The 22,624-nt window shown below is 57.0% G+C and overlaps 2 protein-coding genes across 3 annotated transcripts in view; both read left to right on the top strand.

Moving 5' to 3' along the window:
* The first annotated feature begins 336 nt into the window (after positions 1-336).
* SUOX (sulfite oxidase) lies at positions 337-3,760 on the top strand. 2 transcript variants are annotated; one of them, XM_012732635.1, is made up of 4 exons: positions 337-537; positions 1,158-1,275; positions 1,512-1,689; positions 1,888-3,760. In XM_012732635.1, exons 2-4 carry the CDS (start codon positions 1,226-1,228, stop codon positions 3,292-3,294), a joined length of 1,635 nt encoding a protein of 544 aa, XP_012588089.1. In that variant the 5' UTR covers positions 337-537; positions 1,158-1,225; the 3' UTR covers positions 3,295-3,760. The 2 variants fall into 2 exon arrangements, with proteins under 2 accessions (XP_012588089.1, XP_004692694.1); XM_004692637.2 differs by lacking the exon at positions 337-537 and adding an exon at positions 669-941.
* Positions 3,761-4,442: 682 nt separating this feature from the next.
* Positions 4,443-22,624, top strand: part of IKZF4 (IKAROS family zinc finger 4 (Eos)) — a 24,009-nt gene continuing 5,827 nt past the window's right edge. The window contains exons 1-5 of the mRNA XM_012732289.1: positions 4,443-4,591; positions 12,357-12,410; positions 18,882-18,986; positions 19,913-20,173; positions 20,706-20,873. Coding sequence (XP_012587743.1) covers positions 12,371-12,410; positions 18,882-18,986; positions 19,913-20,173; positions 20,706-20,873 — 574 coding nt within the window. The 5' untranslated portion in view covers positions 4,443-4,591; positions 12,357-12,370. The remainder of the gene's footprint in view (positions 4,592-12,356; positions 12,411-18,881; positions 18,987-19,912; positions 20,174-20,705; positions 20,874-22,624) is intronic.

The following is a 22,624-nucleotide window of genomic DNA, read 5'->3' as shown; positions in this document are numbered from 1 at the left end:
GCGCCCTCGCCGGCCGCTCCTGGGCGCGGGGTGTAGCTGTAAGACTCGCGCCTGATGCTGGGCAGCGGCTCGGAACCCGCGGGCGCCCGGGGGCAGGGCGCGGACGCAAGTGCCCTGCAGGGCGAGGGGCGGCCGCGCGCGCCTGTGTCCGTGCGTGGAAGGCCGCCTGGGACTCCCGCCCGGGACGCTGGGCCGACCCAGTTCACCTTCAAGTCCACCTGCACCACTCTGACTTGCTTGGCCTGGGTGCTGGGACGGAGGGCAGGTGGGACGGAGGGCAGGGGCCCGCGGCCCGGAGTGAAATGCCAGCTCCGCTCGGCTGCCGTCTCCCTGGAAGTTGCTCTGCGCACCCCGCGCTTGAGCATCTCTCAGCACTTGGGATTCCTCTTGGGGTCCCTGATCTGCCTAATGCTGCAGAAAGAAGCAGCCGCAGGATAGAGAGCAGAAAATGACCGCGTCCTCCTCTAGCCCATCCCCTGCCACTTTGGCCATTACCTCCTCCGCTGGCTTGCCGAGCGCGCTGGAATCCGCAGCAAGGTAGGGGTGGGGGCGTCCGGGAGGTGTCCAGGTCCAGCTGGGTGGGTGCAGGGCAAAAAAGGAACTGAAAGACTTTCAAAGACCCTGTTGCTCGTTTGCTGTTGTGTACATGGCACTTCGTAGGTGAGGACCCAAGTTCAGAAGACTTGGTATCTTGCCCAGGGAGCAGGTCCGGTTAATGACTGCTATTTCCACAAGCCCAAAGCACTTTGACGTCAGAGTCTGGGCTGTTTGACTCCATTAAACTGCTGCTGCCTTTTTTGCCTTTTTCTGCATCCAGCCTTCAGTTGTTCTCTGCCGACTGAAGGAATAATAGGCCCGTAAACTGGACGTCAGCTACTTGGCTTCTTCTGTCCCTCGGGCCCTTGGCCCCTGACGTTGTTCTCCCCAGTGGATAAAGCAGGGTGAGGCTGGGAGACAGGTGACTGGACAAGATTCCTCCGCAGACCCCCAAGCCCCTCTCATCCTGACAGCATCCTCTGTCTTGAAGTGCCCCAGGTTTTCTGGGGGCCCCTTTCCACCACAACCTTGGGCCTCACTACCACAGGAAAGCATGTCATTTTCCCCAGAGGGCTTCTTACTGACTTTCAGTGTGTCTTTCTCCCACCTGTTCACTCAAGGTGCCCGAATTGCCCAGGACCCCCTGTCTCCGTCCGAGTGTCCTCCACCTTCAGGTGTGTCTGCCATAATGCTGCTGATGCACAGAGCTCTGGCCCCAGGGCTGCGACAAGCCTACAGGTAGGAAGGCCCACCCAGCCCCTTCTGCAGCTCTCAACTCCTTCCCCCAGTATCTTTATGACATTTTATCTGTCACATAAGATCTTTCTTTGATACTTGTCTCACCCACCCCAAACCCCAACTGAAGAAACCTTGGTCAGCCTGGGAGGAGTAGGCGTGAGGCCTTCCTGGGCCTTTCATGGGATGAGGGAGGGAGGGAAACGTCCTGCTAAGAGCACGGCTCTCTGCTCTTTCAGACTCAAGTTCACTGCCTCACAGCTCTGCATTCGAGCCTGCTCTACAAATGACTCATTTCAGTCCCGGCGTCCCAGCCTGGCTTTCGCTGGTGACAACTCCAGCACCAGGGGATGGAGAGTGGCAGGGGCCTTGCTAGGCCTCGGGGCGATGTTGGCCTATCATGACCACAGGTGCAAGGTAAGTGAGGGGGAAAGGGCCTCACTGAGACAAAGCGGTGCTTCCTGCTCGTGAGCCCATGTGAGCTGTCTTTGTGCACAGTCCAGAGGGATGAGGTGTCACTTCCCAGTGGCCACAGCTCTGTGGGTTGGGTCAGGGTGAGCTGGAATGATTTCTCCTTAGTCTGTTCCCTTTGCCTGCCCCCTGCTCTGTCTGCAGGCTGCACAGAAGTCACCACGTATATACACAAGAGAGGAAGTGAGTTCCCACCGCAGCCCTGAGACTAGAATCTGGGTGACTCTGGGTAATGAAGTCTTTGATGTCACAGAATTTGTGGAGCTACATCCTGGGGGGCCATCAAAGCTGATGCTGGCAGCCGGGGGGCCGCTAGAGCCCTTTTGGGCCCTCTATGCTGTTCACAACGAATCCCATGTGCGTGAGGTACTGGCTCAGTACAAGATCGGGGAGCTGAGCCCTGAGGATAAGGCGCCCCCCACCTTGAAGACCTCCGACCCCTATGCTAATGACCCTAAGCGGCACCCAGCCCTGAAGGTTAACAGCCAGCGCCCCTTTAATGCAGAGCCCCCTCCTGGGCTGTTAACTGACAACTACATCACACCCAACCCTATCTTCTTCACCCGGAACCATCTGCCCGTCCCTAATCTGGACCCAGCCACCTACCGCCTAAATGTGGTCGGGCCCTCTGGGCGCTCCCTGTCCCTGTCCCTGGGTGACTTGCGGCGTTTCCCCAAGCATGAGATCACAGCCACTGTGCAGTGTGCCGGCAACCGGCGTGCAGATATGACGCAGGTCAAAGAAGTAAAAGGCCTTGAGTGGAGAACAGGGGCCATCAGCACCGCGCGCTGGGCTGGAGCACGGCTCTCTGATGTGTTAGCCCGGGCTGGCCACCGGCCCTCGGAGTCTGAGGCCCACGTCTGCTTTGAGGGGCTGGACTCAGACCCCACCGGGGCTGCCTATGGAGCCTCCATCCCTCTGGCTCGGGCCATGGACCCTGAAGCGGAGGTCCTGCTGGCGTATGAGATGAATGGACAGCCGCTGCCTCGTGACCATGGCTTCCCGGTGCGGGTGGTGGTTCCTGGTGTGGTGGGTGCCCGCCATGTCAAATGGCTGGGCAAAGTGAGTGTGGAACCACAAGAAAGCTACAGCCACTGGCAGCGGCGGGATTACAAAGGCTTCTCCCCGTCTGTGGACTGGGACACGGTCGATTTTGACTCAGCTCCGGCCATCCAGGAACTTCCTGTCCAGTCGGCCATCACAGAGCCCCAGGAGGGGGAGACGGTAGAGTCAGGAGAGGTGACTGTCAAGGGCTATGCGTGGAGTGGTGGTGGGAGGGCTGTGGTCCGGGTGGACGTGTCTCTGGACGGGGGCCTCACTTGGCAGACAGCCGAGTTAGAGGGAGAGGAACAGCGTCCCCGCAAGGCCTGGGCCTGGCGGCTGTGGCAGCTGCAAGCCCCTGTGCCTGCTGGGAAAAAGGAATTGAACATTGTTTGCAAGGCTGTCGACGAGAGCTACAATGTGCAGCCAGACACGGTGGCCCCCATCTGGAACCTCCGAGGAGTGCTCAGCAACGCCTGGCACCGGGTTCGTGTCCATGTTGCCCCATGAGGTAAAATGGGACCATTTGCTCCCCAGAACCTGGGCTTGATTACCGCAGAAAACCCTCTCATTTCCCCTTCTCAGATCAGGACACTATGCCTCCCTGACCCTCACACAGGCACACACACAGCACATTTGCACCCAGGCACCTGCACTGCTTCCCCCACTATGTCACACACTCCGATGGCCGTTAACCCTGTAGTAGGCCGTTAGCTGTCAAGCAAGGGGCTGACAGAAGTACTCCTGGAGACAAGCACCGTTTTCTCTTCCTACCCCACCACCACTTCCAATGCCTGGAACCGCGAAGGCCTTATTTCTTTCTTGTATTCTTCAGAGAATGTGCGGGGATGTTTTTAAAATTGTATCTGCAACTTGCTGCTCCCTCTCTGGAACTCTGGGGTGGTGAGGGGTGCAGCCCTCTCTCTGTATAGCTCCATTTTTCTAAGTACATCAATAAAGTATCTGTTTAAGACTACAGCTGTGGGGAAAGACGATGACTTTTGGGACTTCTCGAGGTTGGCCGATGACCATGTTGCCAAAACAAAAGGTGGAGGAGGAGAAAGGAAGCGGTTGCAGCAAAGCCCAGAAGTGGGGCTCCCTTCTCGGAAGTCTGCCAAGCATCTGGGGCCCTGCTATGTGACTGCCCTCAGGATAGCACCCCAATCTCCCTCCCAGATAAAACATTTTGTGCCCTTAAGTCCCTCCCACCACCCCTCAATTCTTCGCACTTGGCAGAAAAAGCAGAGAATGCTGAGTTCAAAATCAATTTTGTTATCGGAGGGGCAGGGTGGGGGGCCAAACTCGGCCTTGGGGACGGCGCTACCAGGGCTCGGGGAGCCCCCAGCGTGCGCCCAGTTTGCAAATTCGATGCAGAAGGGGCCCCTCGGCTTTCGACGCGCCTTTCGGACTTGAGGCTTTCGGCGCTCGGCTACTCTCCCCTAGCTCTTCTCCCTGCTCTCCCCAGCAGTCTCCCCGGCTTGGGGGCGCTCGGTGCTCGGCCCAGCCGCCTGTCGCCTGGTAGTGGGACCGGAAGTTGTTCGAGGGAGGGGGGACGGCTGCGATGGGGGGGTTTCGCGGGGGGGGCCGGGCCCTCCTCAGGTGAGGCCGCTGATGGAGATGGAGCCGCCACCGCTGAGCGCCGGGGTACCGGCTCCGGCCCGGTTGCCGCCGCCCCAGTGACCCTACTCACCCCCCGCACTGGGCCGCCCGGGCCAGAGTGGGGGACCCCCGCCGCCCCGCCCTCCTCTCCCCCAACACCTTCCCACTCCCTCACCCCCCAGCTTGCGCGCGCGCGGAGCTGCCTCAGGTGAGTGAGGGGCGGGGCTTGGGCGAAGCGCAGGGGGCGGGGCCTCGCTCGTCGGGGGCGGGGCCTGGTGGGCCTGGGCGTGAAGCGAGTGGAGTCGTGGGCGTGGGGCGCCGCGAACGGGGTCGCCCGGTGGGCTGCGGCCGGAAGCCAGCCCGGGGGCTCGGCTCCAGGCCCCAGGGTTGCGGGGAAGGTAGTTGGGACCGGGGCGTCGCAAAAAGGCGGGAGACAGGTCAGGACAGGAGCAGACAGGCTGGAGCAGCGTGCGGGAGGCCGTCGCGGTGGGTACGGCTGGCAGAAGAGGGGAGAAAGCAGAAGGGGGGGCGGTCCTTGGACGAGAAAATGAAGGACCCTGGGGGTTCGCGAGAAAGGCCTGCTGGGAAGATCTGTCTAGGATGCCGTGAGCCGAGTAGGTGGTAGAGAAGAAACTTTGGGTGAAGTGGAAAAAGTGCTGTCTGGGGTACTTTCTAGCGAGAAGTTTAAAGAACCCGAGAAGCAAGGCTGACAGCTGACCAGCTGACCAGCTGACCGCGTCTGGTCCTGAGAGCCAGGCAGTGGCAGGAAGGCGAGGCGTGCCGGGTCAGGAGGCGAGTCCTAGCTGATGGCCTTCGCGCCTCCGCAGCCCCCCTCAGTTTTCTTCCTCTTGTCTTCTAGCTGCAGGTTCTCGTTTTTTAAATTTTCATTTGATTGCTGTGCTTTCTTTTTAAACGTCTTAACGAATCCTGTCTGAGCACAGTGGAACATCTACTGGAACACAGAGCTTTAGATATGAGATGTTCAGGAAATAAGGACCCATTTTTCCCCCTCTGAGGTCAACCCTGTACTGACTCTGCATCCAGAGCAACTGGGGGCATTACCGCCATATCGAGTCAAGTTTTGCAAACCTTTCCCCTCCCTCTCTTCTATAAGCAAAACTCTCCACTGTGACTGTTCCCCAAGCCCGGTGGCCCAGTCCCCATCAGAGTCACCGCTGGCTGACGTGTCCGCTCTAGGCCTCATCGTCGTCATGAGGGCAAGCCTGGCAGAGGGTGTTTATTGTTAGTTGCTCACTTTGCCTGGGCAAAGGTACATGTTCATACCCCTAGGGCACATTAAAAACAAGTGCCTGATTGCATGGAATTTCCATATCGGATGCTCAGATTCTGAGGACAAGACCAAATACAAGACCACACCTGTAGGTTTTGAAAGTGAGATCCTATTGTTTGGTCAGGCAATGCGAGATGACCCCTTGTCTCAGGGGTCTGCCGATCAGTCAGTGAATCTTGCTCTGGAAGCAATAAGCTTCACGAGCAGGAAGCTTCAAGGGGCTTCAGCCTTCCCCACTGACAGCCAAAAGCCAGAGAACCCAGACAGCTCCCTGGGTCATGAGAACTGTCTGAAGAGTGCTCCTGAGATAAAAATAAAGTCTGAAAAGAAGAAAATAGCCTTACCCCAGGAAAGCAGGAGAGGTCCAGAGCTTCTGGAGTGGGCCCCCAGCGGCGGGAGCGGCCCTGATTTAGCCACTTCGGAATTACGTATTGCCTGAGTCCACAGACACTGCACAAGCACGAAACATAACGCCTTTGTGAGCCGGCGAGTGTGTGGATTCCCACTGTAGCTTCTGGGCAGTCCCTCCTCGCAGTAGGTTAAGGGATTTGGCTCAAAAATAAGTGCTAACATTTTCCCAGTGAAAACGCAATGGAAGTTTCCTTGGTTATTTCCTCTTAGTTCAAATCTGCAACGTCTGCTTCCCAGCATAGCAGGGGCATTATCCCACTTCATACTGTAGCCCACCACCCCAATCCACATGGGGATTTTTTTTTTAAGATTTTTTTTTTCGTGCATACAAGCCCGGTAGCCCAATCCCCAATCCCCTGGGTACAGGCCAGAGGTGCAGGCAGCAGGAGGGTTCACCAGAGACAGGCAGAAACAAAGGACATGGCTGAGGGGAGCAGCGGGCGGGTCAGGAGAGGTCTGCCGCGCCCTCCCTGCCCGAGGAATGAGCACGAACCGTAGTGGCAGCAGCCGGCTTCACGGTGCTGCGCTTGAACCCGTTGCACCACCAGGGAGGGCCCCAACAGCAATTATTTGCTCAAAGTGTCCATTTCTTTTCCCAACACACAAACAAAGTAGCCAGGGAGAAACAAAGGACGTGGGACAGGCGCTTCCAGCCTCCCTTCACGCTGGGGGAATAACGTATAGGTCCCGCAGGAGCAGACAGACGGTGCTACTCACAGGGACTCCGCTTCTCCCTTGGTCTCTTTACTCTGCAGTGAAAGCTCTGAATTCCAGGTGGTTTGATCTAGTCTCCTCTCCGAAGAGTTGTAAACTCTGTATTGGAAACAGGTTCACGGTTTATTCAGTCAGAGTGTGAGAAGGCTAGCCTGCTGTGCCGGCCTGGCTCCCCACTGGGGGTAGCATCAGCGTGTAGATTCTGCTGTGGTACATGTGCTGGCCTAATCCTTGAGCCACAGAGCCTCCACCCCCCTTCCACCTTAAACAGATTTAGTGAGCAGGCATTTCCCTCAGGCTCATCATCTATAGAAAGAGACAGGGGAGTAAAGATTATTCCTTCTTCTATTCATCAACCTGTGTTTCTAGTTCAAGGATTTAAATAACTAAGATACAGACCCCAAAACTGTTCATTTCCTTACTCAAGAAAGGGAGGCAAGCAGGGTGGCCCCAAAACTTCCAGCTGTGACAAGATTTCACTTTGTGCTACAGTAGAAAGAAGCCCAGGCTGGTAACCTGGATTCTGCTTGTCCTACTTCAGTCTCAGCCACAAGGGTGAGTCCGAGCAGAGCTTCTTCTATTCAGAATCAGAAGACAAGATCGTTTCTCTGCGCCACCCTCGCTCCAAGATTCCCAAGATCCAAGAACACCCCTGTCTCAGGCCCACAAAGAGAAGCTTACTAAATTGATTGTCAGAATAACATTCTTTGTTAGCAGAGGAGCCTGGAAACATCTTTCTGGCCCAAACAACAGTAGGCTCTTTTGATCGGCATGCATTAGCAACTTCTGGCCAGGACTTCCCCCAAAGGCAGTTGTTCCTATTTCTTCTGCCTTTTTGCCACCCAGCCCAGTCAGAATAGCTGAGGCATCCATATCATGGCAAACTTCACTTGAAAGAGCTAGCCCTGTTTGAGGCATATTTGGCTTCAAAAGTGATTACTGAGAAACTCCCGGCTCTGCTTTTGCCTCCCTCAACCATATGAATAGCAGGGATCTTGCAGGTCTTTTCTATAAACAGGGGACTTGTGTCCTCAAGGGTGAACCCGGAAGCCCAGACCTGTCATCTAGTCGCATCGCACCAAGTGATGTGACTTTGGTCTGGCCTCCGCCTTAGCTCCGTAAGCCCCAAAGTGGGACACGGAGGGCCTGAACTATTTCTCTTCCCACCCACAAACCTGAGCTTCTCTCTCTTCCACAGACTACATGGAACAAGCCACAAAGAACAAGAGAAAAGATACATCCCTCTGAGATCTAAAAGGAGACAGTGAGGTGATACTTTTCCACTTCCTGGCCCTGTCTCCAGCTCTTGCCCTTCTTACTTTAGAGACTGGCCATTCCTAGGGTCACCTGGGGATTCACCCCCTCTGCCTGCCCCCCACGCACTTGGATAATGAAGTGAGCTGTCTTTGTCTGTTAGGTGGAGACAGAAGGTCACCATCTACCACCTGGTGAAAAAATGAGTCAGATCTATCTGCTGTACAGACAGACACATGAACTAAGAAAAGGTTACGTGTTTCCTTCAGAGGGGACCAGGTTGACCCTAAAGATCATCTCAGAACCACATCTTACTTGATGCCAAAGTCTGTTTCCTGGAACAGTGTCTGCAGCAGCTACAGACATGCCTGATTCTTCCTCCCGCCTCAACCACTCGCCTCTTTCTCCTCCCAATGATGTCAAACCCTGGTAGAAAGTAGAGCCAGCTCTGGAATTCCAACATGTTTTTTGCTCTGATTCTATTCATTTCAGGGAGGCACAGACAGGAGAGTCGTTGAGGGTTTGGTTTACCTGTAATAGCAGAACGGCTCACTCCCGGGGCAGAGGGAAGGTCTGACTGACACATTCTCCCGGGGCTCCTGCTCAGATCCTGAGCCTAAAGGAGACCAGAGAAGAAATGTCTCCCTCTCCCTGTTACGGTGTGGGAATAATAACCAAGATGATGGCGTGGGCCCTTGCCACTGTCTCGGCCTCTGCCTCTTTCCCAAGAACATCACCTCACGACCTTCCCCCCTGCTACGCCCCACGGAGTGTGGCCCAGTGTCACTGCTCAGCCAGGACTGTGGGAAGGGTGTGAAGAACTCTGACTAGGCATGGCGCCCGCTTGCTTCAAGTGTTCGAGCCACTATGTAGAGAAAACTTGACTGACGTTTTTGTCGCTAGTAATACGGTGGTCTGGGAAAGTTCGTTTGGAGCTAGCGGGTTTGGGGTGGCGGCCTGGCCTGCCCCGATTGGTCCCCCTTGCTGCTTCTCAGAAAGCGCGCTGGGAAATCTCTCCACCGGGGATGCCCATTTCTGTTCGAGGTGATAGTGTGCTGATGCGGAAAACAGGTCCCTGGGGGGTCTCTTGTCATGTTTCCCAGTGGATTCAAAAGAGCAAAGGAGAAAATCGTTGTCTCCAGAGGTTACGGTGGCCAACCTTTCCTCCCTCCTCACAGATACTTCCTTCTGCATTGAGAAGCGAGCTCTTCTAGCCGCCTCCATCACTGCGTGCCGTGCCGTATGCGTCGCTATAGAACCAGTTTCCTTCCAGGTCTTTGAGCCAGACCCGTCCTGTATAGCTAACTTCTCTGTTCTCATACCACCCCCTCCCCCGTGGGGCGTCTGCAGCTGGCACTGCTGAATTTGACCCAGTTCCTCTAAGGAGACACTCCGGTCTGCCTGGCTGCCTCTGCCTGGCCTGCTCGGCAGGGGAGGAGGCACTTTGCTGGGTGGGAGCGGGAAGCCTGGGCCAGGTGCAGCCAGGAGGTGAGACCAGGACCTGTGAGGTGCAGCTGCCCCGCCATCAGGATAGCCCGAGGGCGCAGCGGAACCTCAGTCCCTCTCACTGCCGGGGTTACCTACTTGGCGTTTAGATCAGTTGGAGGCAGCTAAAGACTCCTTTGCCCAAGACGGTCGAGGAGCACTGTTAGGGCAATTACGAAGCAGGAGAGCTCAGTTACTGGTTGCACCGAAGTGCAACTCAGAAAACATCTCTTTTGGGCCCTTTTGGAACTTGTTTTGGGGCTATCTGAGCAGGGGCGGAGAAGGGGACACCAGAGCCAGCTGAGCGCGGCCCTTCACTGCCGCCCACCTACTGCTTGCTTAGCCTGTGCGTGTGCACGCACGCACGCTCGCAGAGACACACGTTAGCATCTTGCTCCCTGTAGAGCTTGTTACGCCTGTTCTTCCTTTAAAGTAACAGACCCCAGGTGGCCTCTCTAGGGGTTAACACTCAGAGCTATCACCAAGTGGGCCTGAGTCCATCCCAGCCAGGGACTGACCCCCAGGGCACCGCAGACCCCTCCTGGCTCCCGCTGCCCCCTCAGCAGTGTGTTTCAGTGGATCCGCCTGTTCTGCTCCCCACTCTGCCTCTGGTAAAGCCTCTCACCCCCTGTACCTCTGGCCTGTACCCAGTTCTTGTGTGCATCAATAAATCTTTTTCCAAAAAAAAGATGATTTACTAGACACACAGCTCTCCTCTTATCATGAGCCTGCGATAAGTCACTAACAGCCCTGAGTCGGTCCCTCCAAGCAGGAAATGGGGGAATCCTGCTCGTTCTGCAGGTCCTGCACTTGTGGTTGAGGGAAGTCATGTGTGGCATTTTGAGCTTCGCAGTAGTTTTGAAAAATCCCAGAGGGCGATTATACAGCTAATGAGTTGGAAATGAAAGGCCCCCTGAGAGCAAGACTACTCTCTCCACACTGGATCTCTGACCACTGCGAGTTCCGTGGCCAGTCACAGAGGGTTATGAGTTCACTAGCCCCTGCGGACTTGGGCTCTTGTAAGCATTGGCCCTAAGGGAACGTTCAAGGAGCCACTTATTACTGTGGCTTGGCCTAGCAGACTGGTCATGAAGCTTAGCCCAGGGCAGTGGGGTTGCCATGGAAAGAAGAATGAGAATTTTTGCTCCTACACTCAGGCCTCCTAGGGAAATAGGGTTGAGACTAGCAGTCTCTCTGATGAAGCACAAGGAACTGGTTTGCCAAGGAGAACCTGCTTCAAGCTTTATCCTGAGACCTTTTGTTTTTTAGATTTATTTATTTATTTATGCATACAGAACTTGGGGTACAGGCCAGAGGTGCGGGGGCGGTATGAGGATTCACTCTGTCCCCAGAGACAGTGGAGAGCAGAACAGGCAGATCCACGAAGTACACTGCTGAGGGGAGCAGCGGGGAGACAGGAGAGGGCTGCTGCGCCCTGTGGGTCAACTCGGGGGCGGGGATCAAACTCCTGAAGAGGCTGGCTGTGGCTGGTTTGCAGTGCTGCGTCCTAACCCGTTGTGCCACCAGGCAGGGCCCTACCCTGAGACCTTTTAAAGACTGTGATGTCACCCACTAGACAAGAATGAAGGAGTGGTGAAGAGACAGGGTAACAGCGCTTCCCCTGTGTGTCCCCCCAAACCTCCCATCTCTGCCTGTCCACTAGAATATTACCAGCAAGCCAAACTTCTGCCCGCTGGCCTGCCTCCTGGAGAGCTTTCAAAGAGACTGAGAATCTGGCAGCAGCTCAGGCTGTTCCTTGCTTCTCAAAATCTGCCTCTGGCGTCTGTGTTTTTCACTCAATGACTGGTGAAAGTAATTTTGGATGTGTGTAAATTTCCAGCAAAGAGACTTTCTTCCCCCCCCCCCCCACAAGTTCCTTAGGAGGTAATTCATTGCAACAAATTATCACTTTTAATTGTTCTCAGTTCTTGATTAAGTAGAAATTGCCCTTGCCTTCTCTCAAACAAACTAACCTGCATTTTAAATTCAGCTCCCTCCCTTCACACTAATAAATAAACAAACAAACATAGCAAAATAATTGACCAGAAAGTGGGAAGCCATTTAAAGGTTTAACTTGTTTATTACGCCGTTAGTGAGGACTCATCCCTGAGCCCTGAGGTGGGCTGCTCTCCTCTATCACCTTCCCTGTCACCCTCCCTCCTGCCACACACCCCACGAGGATCACTTGAATGACTGCATCTGGACTTTGTCCTCTGATGCTTTCCCCATCCCGAACACGACATAGAGAAGCCGCTCCAGGGCTGTGTCTTCGCTCCTGCGGACTAAGATGCGATTGGTCTTCTTTTCTCCAGCATCAGCTCTACCTGCAGGGGGATGTCTGGGAAACACAACACACCCAGCACCACTGGGTGTTTCCACCCTAGAGGATGGAGAAGCCTGCAGACCTTGTGTGTTGGTGGGGCCTCCCTGGTGGTGCAGGGGTGAAGCCCAGCGCGGTGAAGCTGTCAGCAGCCACTGTGGCACAAGTTTGATTCCCCCACCAGGGAGGTGACCCACAGGGAGCAGCAGACTCTCCTGTCTAGCAGAGTATTTCAGTTAGTCTGCCTGTTCTGCTCTGGGGGATCTGGTGAATCCTCTCACCCCTACACCCCAGCGTTTGTGTGTATAAATAAGTAAATCTTTTGAAAAAAGAAAAAGAAGTAGCTGTGGGTCGGAGCCCCTGGAGTCTAAGCTGGGGACACTGCCTTTCTCACTAGGACAGCGTCTATGGGCAGAATATGTGGTCTTCCGGCTAACTCCAGAATGTTAGAGAGAAACTTCCAGAACTGGCTTCTCATAGCAGCTCTCTTCTCCTCAGCAGGTTCCTCTAAGATGGACATGGAAGACTGCAATGGCCGCTCCTATATGTCTGGTACGCCCTCTTGTGCCTTCTGTTTGTAAGGGGCTGGGAGCAGACAGTCTCCTGTGGAGCTGGACAGGAGACTTCAACCGAGCACGGGCCTCTGTGTGCCCTGGTCACAGCAGTGACACCCATGCTTGGTGGTGTGCATGTTGGGGGCCATTTTACGTTCTCTAAGCAATGGTGTTCTTCCCAGATGTCTCAGAGGGCAGGGGAAGGGGAGGGGTGGGGGGCAGTACAGCTGGAGACCTTAAACAGAGAGTGACTTGAAGGGAAGAGATGGATGTTAGACGTGGTTGTTACTCCTGTGCCCAGAAGTCTCCAACTGGACACAACTTTCTGTCCCAGCCAGGTCGAGTAGAGCGACCTGGGTTAGGATGGTGAGCATGAGAGAGCATGAGAATGAGCAGGGGTGAAGACCCAGGCCCTGCCTCAGGGAAGAGTCGCTCTTCAGTGTCCACCCGTTACCGCCCTCAGGAATGTGTAGCCAGCATCCCAAAACTTTCAGTTTTCCAAGAGAAATCAGAAACTCGTTCTTATGTGAAATGTTTCTCTTTAAAAATGACAGCTCAATGTTTCTCAAAAGTGTTGCACAGGGCAAGCTAAGCTTGACTAGGGGCTGGATCCAGGCAGCCCAGCTCGCCTTTCTCCCGATGCGTGTCCCTGACGGTAATGTCCGCAGGTTTCATTCTCCCCAAGCACTCTTTTGAGGCAGAAGACATCATTGCTTATAGTAAGAATGACTTGAGAGATATGAGAGTCACCCTACGTTAACAGGTAAAGAGGAACCACAAACCCTTTTGGAGGGTGTACGAAGCAGCCTAAGACGGCTTGCCTCTAGGATGCAGGGAATCACTTTTGGCACCATTGGGATGCCAGGGCAGGAAATTACTCTCAGAAGTGAGGGGAGCCAGAATTGGCTTGGCGCAACGAGTAGCCCCATCAGAAACCCAGGCCCCGGGGCTCCGTGGTGGCCTAAGGGGTAAGTCTCAGCGCTGTCACCTCTATGGCCTGAGTTTGATCTGCAGGGAGCCCACATGTGGATCGGAAGGCCTCTCCCGTCTCCCCGTGGCCTGTTCTGTTCCCGCTATGTGAATTCTCTCACCCCCTGCACCTCTGGCCTACACCCCAGTTCTTCTGTGCAAAACCAAATTAAGACAAAAAGAAAAGAAACCCAGGCCCCATTGTAGGAATGACCAATAGCTTATTTCTCACCCTAATGTCAGAGCAGTGGAGGAATCATGAGAGATGACAGGATGATAGGCAGGCATGCGAGACATTGGCCACACCTGAGCGGTTAACTCATTCCAGGAAAGAGCTGAATGGGTGAAGGTATTTGCTCTCTGCCACACACTGGTCAAAGTGTGGGGATCAAGCGGGCTGATTTAATTGAGTCATTAGAATTAGTCATGGCTCTTTTGAGGAGCCACCACCCTCCTGTCTCTTAACCAGCGAAGCCTGTTCAGGAAGCCACTGCTGAGCAGTTCCTACCCTCAGCCCCCGGTCTGTGTTGGAGGAACACTCCGGGGAAAGACAGTCCCGCCCAAGGCAGAATCCAGGGAGATGGCACCCTTTTCAGTTCCCTCTGGAAAATGTTGGATGATAGAGGAAATTTTCTGGGGGGGGTTGCATCACTGTGCTGTAAGGTCCAGTTTTCCCTGCTCATAGCAGACTCACTTTTCCTAGACAAGAACAGCCCTCTGTGCTTGGATTCTGAGTGAAAGTAGAGGCCAGAAACCCCCTCATCCGTAGTTTAAGATTTCTAGAAGCCAACCACTGCCGTAGGGAAAAAGAGTAAGTCAACACAGAGCTAACATTAGCTCAGAAAGGTACCAAGGCAGAGACTGTCTACCTGAGGAGCCGCTGAAGGCCCTTCACTGACATCTCCCATGGGCTGACTTGAGGTGTTGGGAAGAGCACCCCTCAGAGACGCCCAGCCCTCTGGGGTGCTGCCACCCCGCCTCTCCCTTCACACCAGGTGGCCTTCCCTGGCCTGGTCCCCTGCAAAGAGGCATCTGACTCCTTTTCCTCAGATTTTCCACCTCACAGATCCCAACTTAGTTCACATTTTCTCCCCTATCTTTGTCTAAAGGTACAGGTACAGCCCACCCAGGTGTGGGGGGAGAAGTGAAGGAGCGCATTAGTTTACCTCACAGATTGGCTCCCCTCCTCCATTCTCTATCTTTTGAGGAAAAAGAAGTTGCTTAAACCCAGTTCCTGCGGATCATTGCTGAGCAGTGCTTGTGCCAAGTGTGGAGACTGAAAGGTTTAAGGGAACTTTAGCAGAACGGGATCCTGGGGTAGGCAGCCCAAAGTTTCACGGCCCCTCCCACCCCCAAATTCTTGGAATCAGAGAATCTCGCCTCCCAAAGTAGGTCAGCGCTCAGTGGGCAGCTCCTCTGCGAGCGAGCGAGGGAGCCCAGGCCTTGCCTCGCCAGAGGGCGGATTCATCCAGCGCTGCGGGCTGCCGGCCCGGGGCCCCCGCGGGAGCGGGCGTGGGGAGAGCACCCCGGCTTGTTCCCGGGCTGTGGCAGGCCCGGCCCGAGAGCCACACTGGCCGGCCGCCGGCTGCGGGAGGGACAGGGACGGCGACCTCGCTCGGCGCAGGAAGGGGCCGCGGGCGCCGGGCTCGGCGGGGAGGGGCTTCTCCCGACGTGGGAGCCGGAGGCGGCCGGGGCCGGCCGTGACCTCTGGGGCCTTGGCTTCCCAGCTGCCCGAGGATTGGGCCGTCCCCTGGGCCCCGCTCGCCCCCGCCCGCGGCCCATCCGTCTCTCGCCGGCACACGCTCCTGCCCCTCTCAGGCATTTGTTGTGCATTTCCTCTTTGTCTGCCGGGCACGAGGGCACCGGCGTCTGCCTCCTCGCCGAGGCGCACGGCCGCCCCAGCCCTGCGCCGGCTTGGGAGAGGGCTGCAGCCCCGCACCCGCCCCGCGCCGGCCCACACCCCCTCCAGCCGCCTCCCGGCACGGCCGAGCGGCTCGGGCTGGAGCTGAGCGGCGCGCGTCGCCCCTGCTCGCTCTCCACGCTCCCTCCTCTCCCGCGCCTCGCCGCGCCTCGCCTCTCCCGCGCCTCTCCTCGCCTCTCCTCTCCTCGCCCTCGCCCTCCGCCTTCCCCTCCCTCCCTCCCGCTCTCCGCTCGCGCACACGCGCACACTCACACACACTCACACGCGCTCACACGCGCCGGGCTGCGCTCCCCTCGCTGGCTGCAGCCGGTGGGCCCCGCTCGCCGTGCCATTGCCGCTGCCTGCGAAATGACGGCGGTTCCCCTCACTTCCAGGAATCCGCGCTTCCTGGAAGGTGAGTGGCTGGGCTCACCCCTGCCTGCCACCGAGACGCAGACATGCACACACCACCCGCACTCCCTCGCCGCCGTTTCCAAGGAGGCGGCCGCATTCGCACCCCAGGGTCTCACCGGCGAGGGAAGGATAATGTAAGTTCAGGCAGAGGTGGCCAGTGGGGGGACGGGGCTGCCGGGGCCGGGAACCGATTCAGCCACAACTCCCGAGCCCCAGGGGAGGATGGGGCCGCGCGCGGCGGGGGAGGGGGCGTTCCTCCCTCGCTCCGGAGGGTGGGAAAGGGTGTTTGGTGTTGCTAAGCAAACGCTGCGACTTGGACAGTGGGAGCCGGCGGTGACATCTTGATGAGGCCTTGGGGACAGATGTAGAGCCGCCTGGGGTAAAATGCGAGACAGGCCCGGGTGGGAAGGGGCACTGGAGAGCCCGGGCAGCCGCCGTGGCCGCAGATGCCGGACCTGGAGAGGATCAGAGGGCCGCCGCCGCCTCCCCACAATAGAGCCGATGGGCGTCTTTCTTTGCTCCCGGACACTCTCCCCTGCTCGCCGCTAGCATCCTGCGCCGCGCAGCCCTGGTCCAGAAAGGGAAAGCGGCTAGGACCAGCCCTGGCCGAGGAGTGGGAGGTTCCCCGACCTCGTGGCCAGCCCCAGGGGCCCCTCTTGCGGGATCCAGGCAGGGCAGCAGAGGCAGAGGGGGCAGGCGCCAGCCTCCTGCGCACGTGAAGCACACTGGGCTGGCGGCGCGGGTCTCCCTGGCCCCTTTCTCTCCCTCCGGCTGTCTGCCCTCCCCACCTCCTAGTGGCTCTGCTGAGGACCTCAGGGCTTAGCTTTGCCCTCGGGGGTGTAGCCCGCCTCTGATGCCATTAACCAAGAAAATTTCTCCAAGACCTCAGGGCGGCCTCGATGCCTGGCTTTGACAGCGTGGGGTTTCTTGGGAGTCCCAGGAATTTGAAATTCCCTCACTGGGGCTTCTGGGGCCTGAGACAGGAACTGTTGAGCTTCCTGACTCTGACTCCAGTCCCTGTCCCCCTCTGGCTAGAACTCCAAATCCCTAGGGCCCGGGAAGACGGTCTGGCCCCTGAATTGGATTCATTTGTATGGACTAGCTCCCTGAAAGGGCCTTTGAGCCTGTTTTCCCTCTTACCTTTATCCTAGGGAGGGCAGCCGCAACCAAGAGCCCAGTGAACTGCCGGCAAGGCCCTGGAGGCACCTGCTTTTCCTCCTGTTCCAGGGCTTGATAGGGAGCCCCACAAAGGATGCTCCCCCCCCCATCCCTAAATAGACCCTTCAGGATATTTCCCCCCTCGGTCAAGCCCCTGACACCTGGAAGGAGCCTCAGCCTTGCAGGTTGGGGCCAGTGACGGGTTTCTGCCAAGCTCACTCATCCTCCTAGGGCCAGAGACGCAGGGCCCTGAGTCCTGCTCTGCCCCCTCCACTAACATCAAGTGATTTAGGGCAAGTCAGCACTGACCTGGGAAGGAAAGAAGACATCCTCAGCCCTCTAACCTCTGTGAACCCTACACTTAGTGAAAAATTATTTTAGAGCCGAGCCTGTCTGTACACAGCTCACCCTCAGCCCTGAGAGGCTCACCTGATGATGACTATGTGATTCAGATTCGAGGCGCCGTTTTTAGGTAACCCTGACTCATCTGAGTGGGGAAATTCAGTTACAAACCGTAAGACTTTTTCTATAGACAGTGAACAAAATTTCTCAGGCTGTGAGGGGCTAGCAGGGGCTAGAAGTGGGACTTTTAGGAGAGGATATGGATGGGAAATGGTCCCAAAGTCCTGAGTGGTTGTTTTCTTCCCACTGACCAAAGCTGGAGAGGGATCCCTCAGGAGGGTGTGTTCCGGATTTCTTGCCTCAGGCCCAAGACTCCAACCATTTTATAATGGAATCTTTATTTTGTGAAAGTAAGTATGTACATAGCTGGGAAATTGGGGAAAGCGCGAACTAGGTGGACTTTAGGGATGGATTTTAGGGTTTGTCTCTCTCTTCCATATGTAGGCCTGTGTGCACACATCCATGCATGTTCACGTTAGCAGACAATGTAGAAGGCTGTGCTGTGTCTATCCTAGTAGGTATGTTCTCTTTATGTGTATCTGCATACGTGATCTGTGTCTGTTTGTGTTTATCTACATGTGTTTATTTCACCTATATATTTGTGTGGAAGATTGTGGGGAGAAGGGATTTTTTTTAGGACATGATTCCTATCTTCAGGTATGTGATCTGATTTTTAAAAACGTATATGAACCTCTCAAAAAGCATTTTTATGAAGTACTTTGTCAACAAGTTAAAATGACTGTGTTGAGAAGAAGCTGATCACTTTAGTGTCGAGGTCAGAGCACGTAGTAAGGTGTATGGCTGAAAGGCCATCAGATGGACGCATCCTAGCGTGGAGTAGTCAGGTTTTAGCTAATTTGAGAAGACAGTGGCCCCAGCTCTCCCCTCGTGAAACAGCGACCCCAACTGCGTGTGCAGGTGGCGGTTAAGGACACGGATGCCGGCTGCTTCTGATCACATCCTGGCTCCCCCCGCTCCCTGCCACCACTCTGTGACCTTGGACAAGCGAACTAGCCCCTTGTGTCCCTCAGTTTGCTCATCTGCAAAGTTAAGATAGTCCTGGCAGGCCCCACGTAAGGTTACTTTGAGGAATAAATGACAAAATTTGTCTAATACATAGCACGATGCTGGCACATGGTGGCCTTCAGCGCTCTCCTGCATAAGTCACCGTGAGCGTGCCCATCGTGAGTTCTGGACGCTGCCATTGTCATGCTGTGACTACCATTAGGCTCGGGGACGTTCCGAGCTGCCCGTCCTGCAGGTCCCGAACCCGGTGTTGGGGTTCCAGGAGGAGCAGTGGGGGAGAACGTCTGCCCCGAGCCGCCTCCCTCCCGAGGCCCCCGTTTTCCCCTCCGCCCCAGCCCTGCTTCCTGTGGACGTCAGGCAGTGATGCTCTTCCCCTCAGGCCAGATAAAGGTAGGGTGGGAAGGCCCTGCACAGAGCTCTCGGAAGTCAGCACCGGCACCAGGCTGGCGAGGGCACAGGTACGGTGCCAGCTTGCCACACCGCTGTACCTGACGACCACATAAAGGATTGTGAAACTTAACTGACTTTTGAGGAGATTAGGTAGCGGACAGTGAATGGCGCCAGCGGCAGCTTCACCCGCCCTCTTGTTCTCTCCTCAAGGTAGCGGGGACTCATCTCTGGAGAAGGAGTTCCTTGGGGCCCCAGTGGGGCCCTCAGTGAGCACCCCCAACAGCCAGCACTCTTCTCCCAGCCGCTCGCTCAGTGGTAAGTGCAACCGCCTACCTTCCCCTGCACTCGGCACCCCCATTGTGTGGGGCCCTGGATTCCCCTTCCACTGGCAGCCATCTTCCCACCACGGCCTCCCTCCCGTGTCCAGCTCAAAGTCGCTAAAAGCGCTAAGGAGCTCGGCGTCGAGCATGCGCCCAGCTCCCGAAAGGAGAGGGACTGGTCACTGCCAGCCTAGGGTGGGATGGAAAGCAGCCGGGAGGAGCTGAGCCAGAGCTCGACAGATAACTTCTGGGATTGGAGAAGCAAGTAGACAGGACGGCCCTTGGCTCAGTGAGTGGGGATGGGAAGGGTCTCCTCACCCCGCCCGCCGGCCCAGAGAGGCTGCCCCTGTCAGCCGGCCTGGGTCTGACATTCTCTAAATGGTTGGAATAGCCCGGAATGTAGGTCAGAGCAGAGCCAAAGCCTCTCCTCAGCGGCCCCTCCCCCTGGAGCCCCCACTCCAGATCTTGAGGGGAGTGGAGGGACCAGCCTTACGGGTGGAGGACGAGAGCGCGTCTGGCCTCCAGGTTCCCTTGCCCTGTCGTCGGCTGCCTCCCGGGTCTTCCTAGCACCGTGTTCCCGCCACTGCCCCTTGCTGGCTTCCTGCCCAGGCCAGGCCAGACATCTTTCTTAATGACAAGGAAGTGGAGAAAAAGGGCCCCCTTGGCCTCTTCTTCGCCTCAGTGACAGCAGACACGCTGTGTACCCCGTTTGTGCTCCTGAGGCCTAGCTGCCAGGCGGGCTGGTACGAGGAAGAGGTCGTTTCAGGCCCTGCCGGGAGCCTCGTACCACCACGCCACAGGCCGGGCGCTGGCTTCTCCTAAAGCCTGGATGTCCCAGGGCCCTCTCGGCTCCAGGAGCCACTCCGGCGTGCAGGCAGGCCCCTCTCCTGTCTCTCGCCTAAACAGCACCCCACCCTCTAGCCAACTCCATCAAGGTGGAGATGTACAGCGATGAGGAGTCGAGCAGGCTGCTGGGGCCCGACGAGCGGCTCCTGGAGAAGGACGACAGCGTGATCGTGGAGGACTCGCTGTCCGAGCCCCTGGGCTACTGCGACGGGAGCGGGCCCGAGCCCCACTCCCCCGGGGGCATCCGGCTGCCCAACGGCAAGCTCAAATGCGACGTCTGCGGCATGGTCTGTATCGGGCCCAACGTGCTCATGGTGCACAAGCGCAGCCACACGGGTGAGTAGTGGCCGCGGGGCAGCGGCTCTGGGGCCAGGCAGCGCTGAGAGGCCTGCTGAGAGCGGTAGCCTGAGGGAAGCCCAGCACCTGCCCAGCTGGTGAGAAAAGGGGGAGGTGCTGGGGTCTGGACTTCCTGGCATCGCCTCCGCTGGTGGTGAGGAAGAAAAGCTGCTGGTTTTCTCAGGAGGGGAAGGTGTTGCGGCCGCGAGGGCCATCTATATGTCCAGCAGCGGGCGCCTCCTGGCTCCTTAACCAAGGGGTGGGGACAGAGGCCTTCTCCTCAATTCCTCAGGCGCTGGGCTCGCGGGCGAGGGGGGCCTGGGCTTTGGTCAGTGTGCGGGGCCTGCTGCCTCTCGCCTGGGCCAGGCCGCCCCGGGGTAGGAGAGCTCCCAAGGCATCGCCAGAAAGCAGGACGGGTGGAGGCGCCGCCCTGGCCTCAGAAGTGTGCTCCAAGCTCCTTTCCTGGGGCGGGGGGCGGGCTCGGCTTTGCAAGCCCCTTACCCTTCCCGGGGGCACCGGCCCTCCACCGCAGGGGAAAGGCCTTTCCATTGCAACCAGTGCGGCGCCTCCTTCACGCAGAAGGGGAACCTGCTGCGCCACATCAAGCTGCACTCCGGGGAGAAGCCCTTCAAGTGTCCCTTCTGCAACTACGCCTGCCGCCGTCGGGACGCGCTCACCGGCCACCTCCGCACACACTCCGGTCAGTGGCCTGTTGGGGGGACGGGGGGCGGGGGGCAGCGCACCCAGTAAGTACTGCTCTGTGAGGGCAGGGCCTGTGTCTGCCCTGAGGAAGACCAGGCACTCACCGAGGGGGCCTGCCTCTAGGGGGCTCTTTGACAGGGTGGGGGGGCACTATACCCGCTGCAAAAGGAGTCTGGGTGACGGTCTTGGCTTTAGCATTCACCTTCCCTGACTGGTTTTTAAAGTTTAGGCTTATGCCAGAGCCATCTGTGCCCCGTGACCCCCACTTCTGCACCCCAAGAAAGCCCCTCCTTCCCCGCCATCTGCTCCAGGTCCCACACCTGTCACCATCGCCTCCTGCGGCACGGAGACCTCCTTTCCTTACTCTAGTTACTGTAAGTCTCCAAGAAGCTCCTAGGCTGAAAGAAGGGAAGCCAGGGAGGAAAGAGTACCCCCTCCCGGCTCCTCATCCCAAGGGGTCACCTTCTCAGAGGCCAGAGCTAGTCTAGAGGGTGCCGGAAGTCGGGGTTTGAACCAGGGCCAGGGAACTGAACCAGCCAGTTTTTCTAGGCCAGCCAAGTCCGAGCCAACATCTGTCTGAATCAGCTGGACAGATAGCACTTTTGAAGCACTTTACTAAATTTTAAGTTTTTTGGTTTGGACTTGGGAAGAAGCCAGGCGCTGAGCTGGCTGGAAGAGGGAGCTCAAGATGGAGAAAGACAGGAAGGGCAGCGGAGAAGGCGCTGGTGGGACCTGACCTTAGAAACTTGCTGCTTTTCCTTTGCTAAACTTTCCTGAACCGGGACTTAAGAGACAGAACAAGCGCCGTCTCTTCGGGCAGCTCAGCACCCTCTAGTTTTTCTAGATTGTGGAGACGGGAACTTTTTATCTCTGTATGTGGAGAAACAGAAAAAAGTCATCATTGATTCATGCTTTAGAATCTACAAAGGGCGTCCCTTGGTGGATTAAGTCTCAGCACTGTCACCCCGGCAGCCTGAGTCAGTCTCCAGCCAGGGAGAGACCCCCAGGGCTCAGCAGCCCTCTCCAGTCTCCCCGCTGCTCCCCTCAGCAGTGGGTTTCAGTCCATCTGCCTGCTCTGCTCCCCACTCTGTCTCTGGTGAGTCCTCTCACACACACCCCACCTGAACCCCAGTTCTTCTACGCAAAAATAATAAAAAACCAAAATAGAATCGACAAAACATTTCACTTGTGTCTCCTTAACAATTCTAACAACTCTAAGGTAGATGTCACATCATCCCTCGTGTGCAGACAGGAAACTGGAGCTCCAGAAAAAGACGTGTCCGTCACGGAGCTATTTTGCAGCCTTCCGGAACCCCGTCAAGGTCTAGTCTAGAGAGTCCTGCTCTTTTTCTTCACAGGGCAGCTCATCTGTTGGTTTGGAGCAAGTGACTTGATGTAGAATTCTTGCCGACTGTGAGGCAGCTAGGTAGTCTGTGGGTGCCGTTCCGTAGGTGACTGGGGCAGAAGCAGGCCCAGATGCATCGGGTCTCGTCTCAGCTCGATGCTTTCTACATCTGCTCTGTGCTTCTTACAGCCACTCCAGGGGAAATAGGGGTTGGAGAAAAAAGTTCCTCTCCCAGATGCTGAGCCCTTGGCCCAGGAGACGGGTGAGCGCGCTGCGAGCCCCGGGGGCCTGGCCGGAGCCTGGGCGGTAGGCCATGGGCTCGCGGTAGGCCATGGGCTCGCGGTAGGCCATGGGCTCGCGGTAGGCGCATGGGCTCGCGGTAGGCGCATGGGCTCGCGGTAGGC

This window comes from Condylura cristata, unplaced genomic scaffold, assembly GCF_000260355.1.
Source record: "Condylura cristata isolate star-nosed mole 26May11 unplaced genomic scaffold, ConCri1.0 scaffold00034, whole genome shotgun sequence".
Lineage (NCBI taxonomy): Eukaryota > Metazoa > Chordata > Mammalia > Eulipotyphla > Talpidae > Condylura > Condylura cristata.
Note: the sequence above shows the minus strand (reverse complement) of the source record. Positions and strands in the feature narration are given on the sequence as shown.